Source organism: Aplysia californica, unplaced genomic scaffold (assembly GCF_000002075.1).
Source record: "Aplysia californica isolate F4 #8 unplaced genomic scaffold, AplCal3.0 scaffold00099, whole genome shotgun sequence".
Lineage (NCBI taxonomy): Eukaryota > Metazoa > Mollusca > Gastropoda > Aplysiida > Aplysiidae > Aplysia > Aplysia californica.
The window spans coordinates 310101-311203 of record NW_004797369.1 but is presented as its reverse complement, the minus strand read 5'-3'; the positions used below and the strand labels follow the sequence as shown (position 1 = coordinate 311203).

Here is a 1103-nt window from a genome sequence, read left to right as displayed (position 1 = left end):
AAAAAAAGTTTTAAAAAACAAAACAACCCCCCAAACAAAACCAGAAAGTGAACTGACCCCTCAAACATGTCTTCCTGTCGTCCAGCAGCACAAAGCCCAGAGAGCACTCACACGTAAACCCGCCGTACGTGTTGACACAGGCCTGCTCACCGCCGGAGGACAGACTGCCGCACTCGTCGATGTCTGGGGAGGGGGAGGGGAGGACAGTGTTGGCTTGTTGGAGATGTTGTCACAGTTTTACGGCACTTGCAACACAATACGGTCATATAAGGGCCGAAGATTAGTTTCGTTTTAGTAAGAGTTTATTGAATATAAGGGCCGACGATTAGAGGTGCTACCAGAAAGCAATAAACACAACAAGAAGGAGGAGAGAAACGGACGATAGATATTTGATAGGAAAGAAGGGGCAAACCACATCAGAGCACCCACCAACCACCCACAACGGTCATTTAGTACAAGGAAAGAGTGTGACAGTGGAAGACAGAACACAGCACGACGTAACAACTGAAGACACGAATACAAACCATGCCAATGGAAGAAAGAACTCCAAAAATGACAATGGCTTGACAACGGACGAATAAACGAACATGACAATGGAAGACGGAACTCCAAAAAAGGACACCGGATGAACGAACACACAACATGACGGTGAAAGAAAATGACGGGACAACTGATGAAAGGTCGTAGAGCATGACAATTGGTGGAAGATGGTAGAACATGACAATTGGTGGAAGATGGTGTAACATGACAATTGGTGGAAGATGGTAGAACATGACAATTGGTGGAAGATGGTAGAAAATGACGGTTGGTGGAAGATGGTAGAACATGACGGTTGGTGGAAGATTGTAGAACATGACGGTTGATGGAAGATGGTAGAACATGACGGTTGGTGGAAGATGGTAGAAAATGACAGTTGGTGGTTATAGTAGATGGTTTTACGGCGCTCGCACTGTATAAGGTCATATGAGCGCAAAGGGGTGGGTGTCAACAGAGAAGTCTTTACAAGGAATCAAGACTTAGACTGCTCACCTCTCTAGCTTCAACAGCACAAGGTCTGCTTCAACTATCAAGGCACCCCAAAATAGCAGGTCACACGGGAGTGA

At 45.9% G+C, this 1103-nt stretch overlaps 1 protein-coding gene across 1 annotated transcript in view; it reads right to left on the bottom strand.

Moving 5' to 3' along the window:
• Positions 1–1103, bottom strand: part of LOC101858851 (fibrillin-3) — a gene marked incomplete at both ends in the record, with an annotated part of 89182 nt that overhangs the window by 7628 nt on the left and 80451 nt on the right. The window contains 1 exon segment of the mRNA XM_035968945.1: positions 69–183. Within this exon segment, the coding sequence (XP_035824838.1) occupies positions 69–183 (115 nt within the window).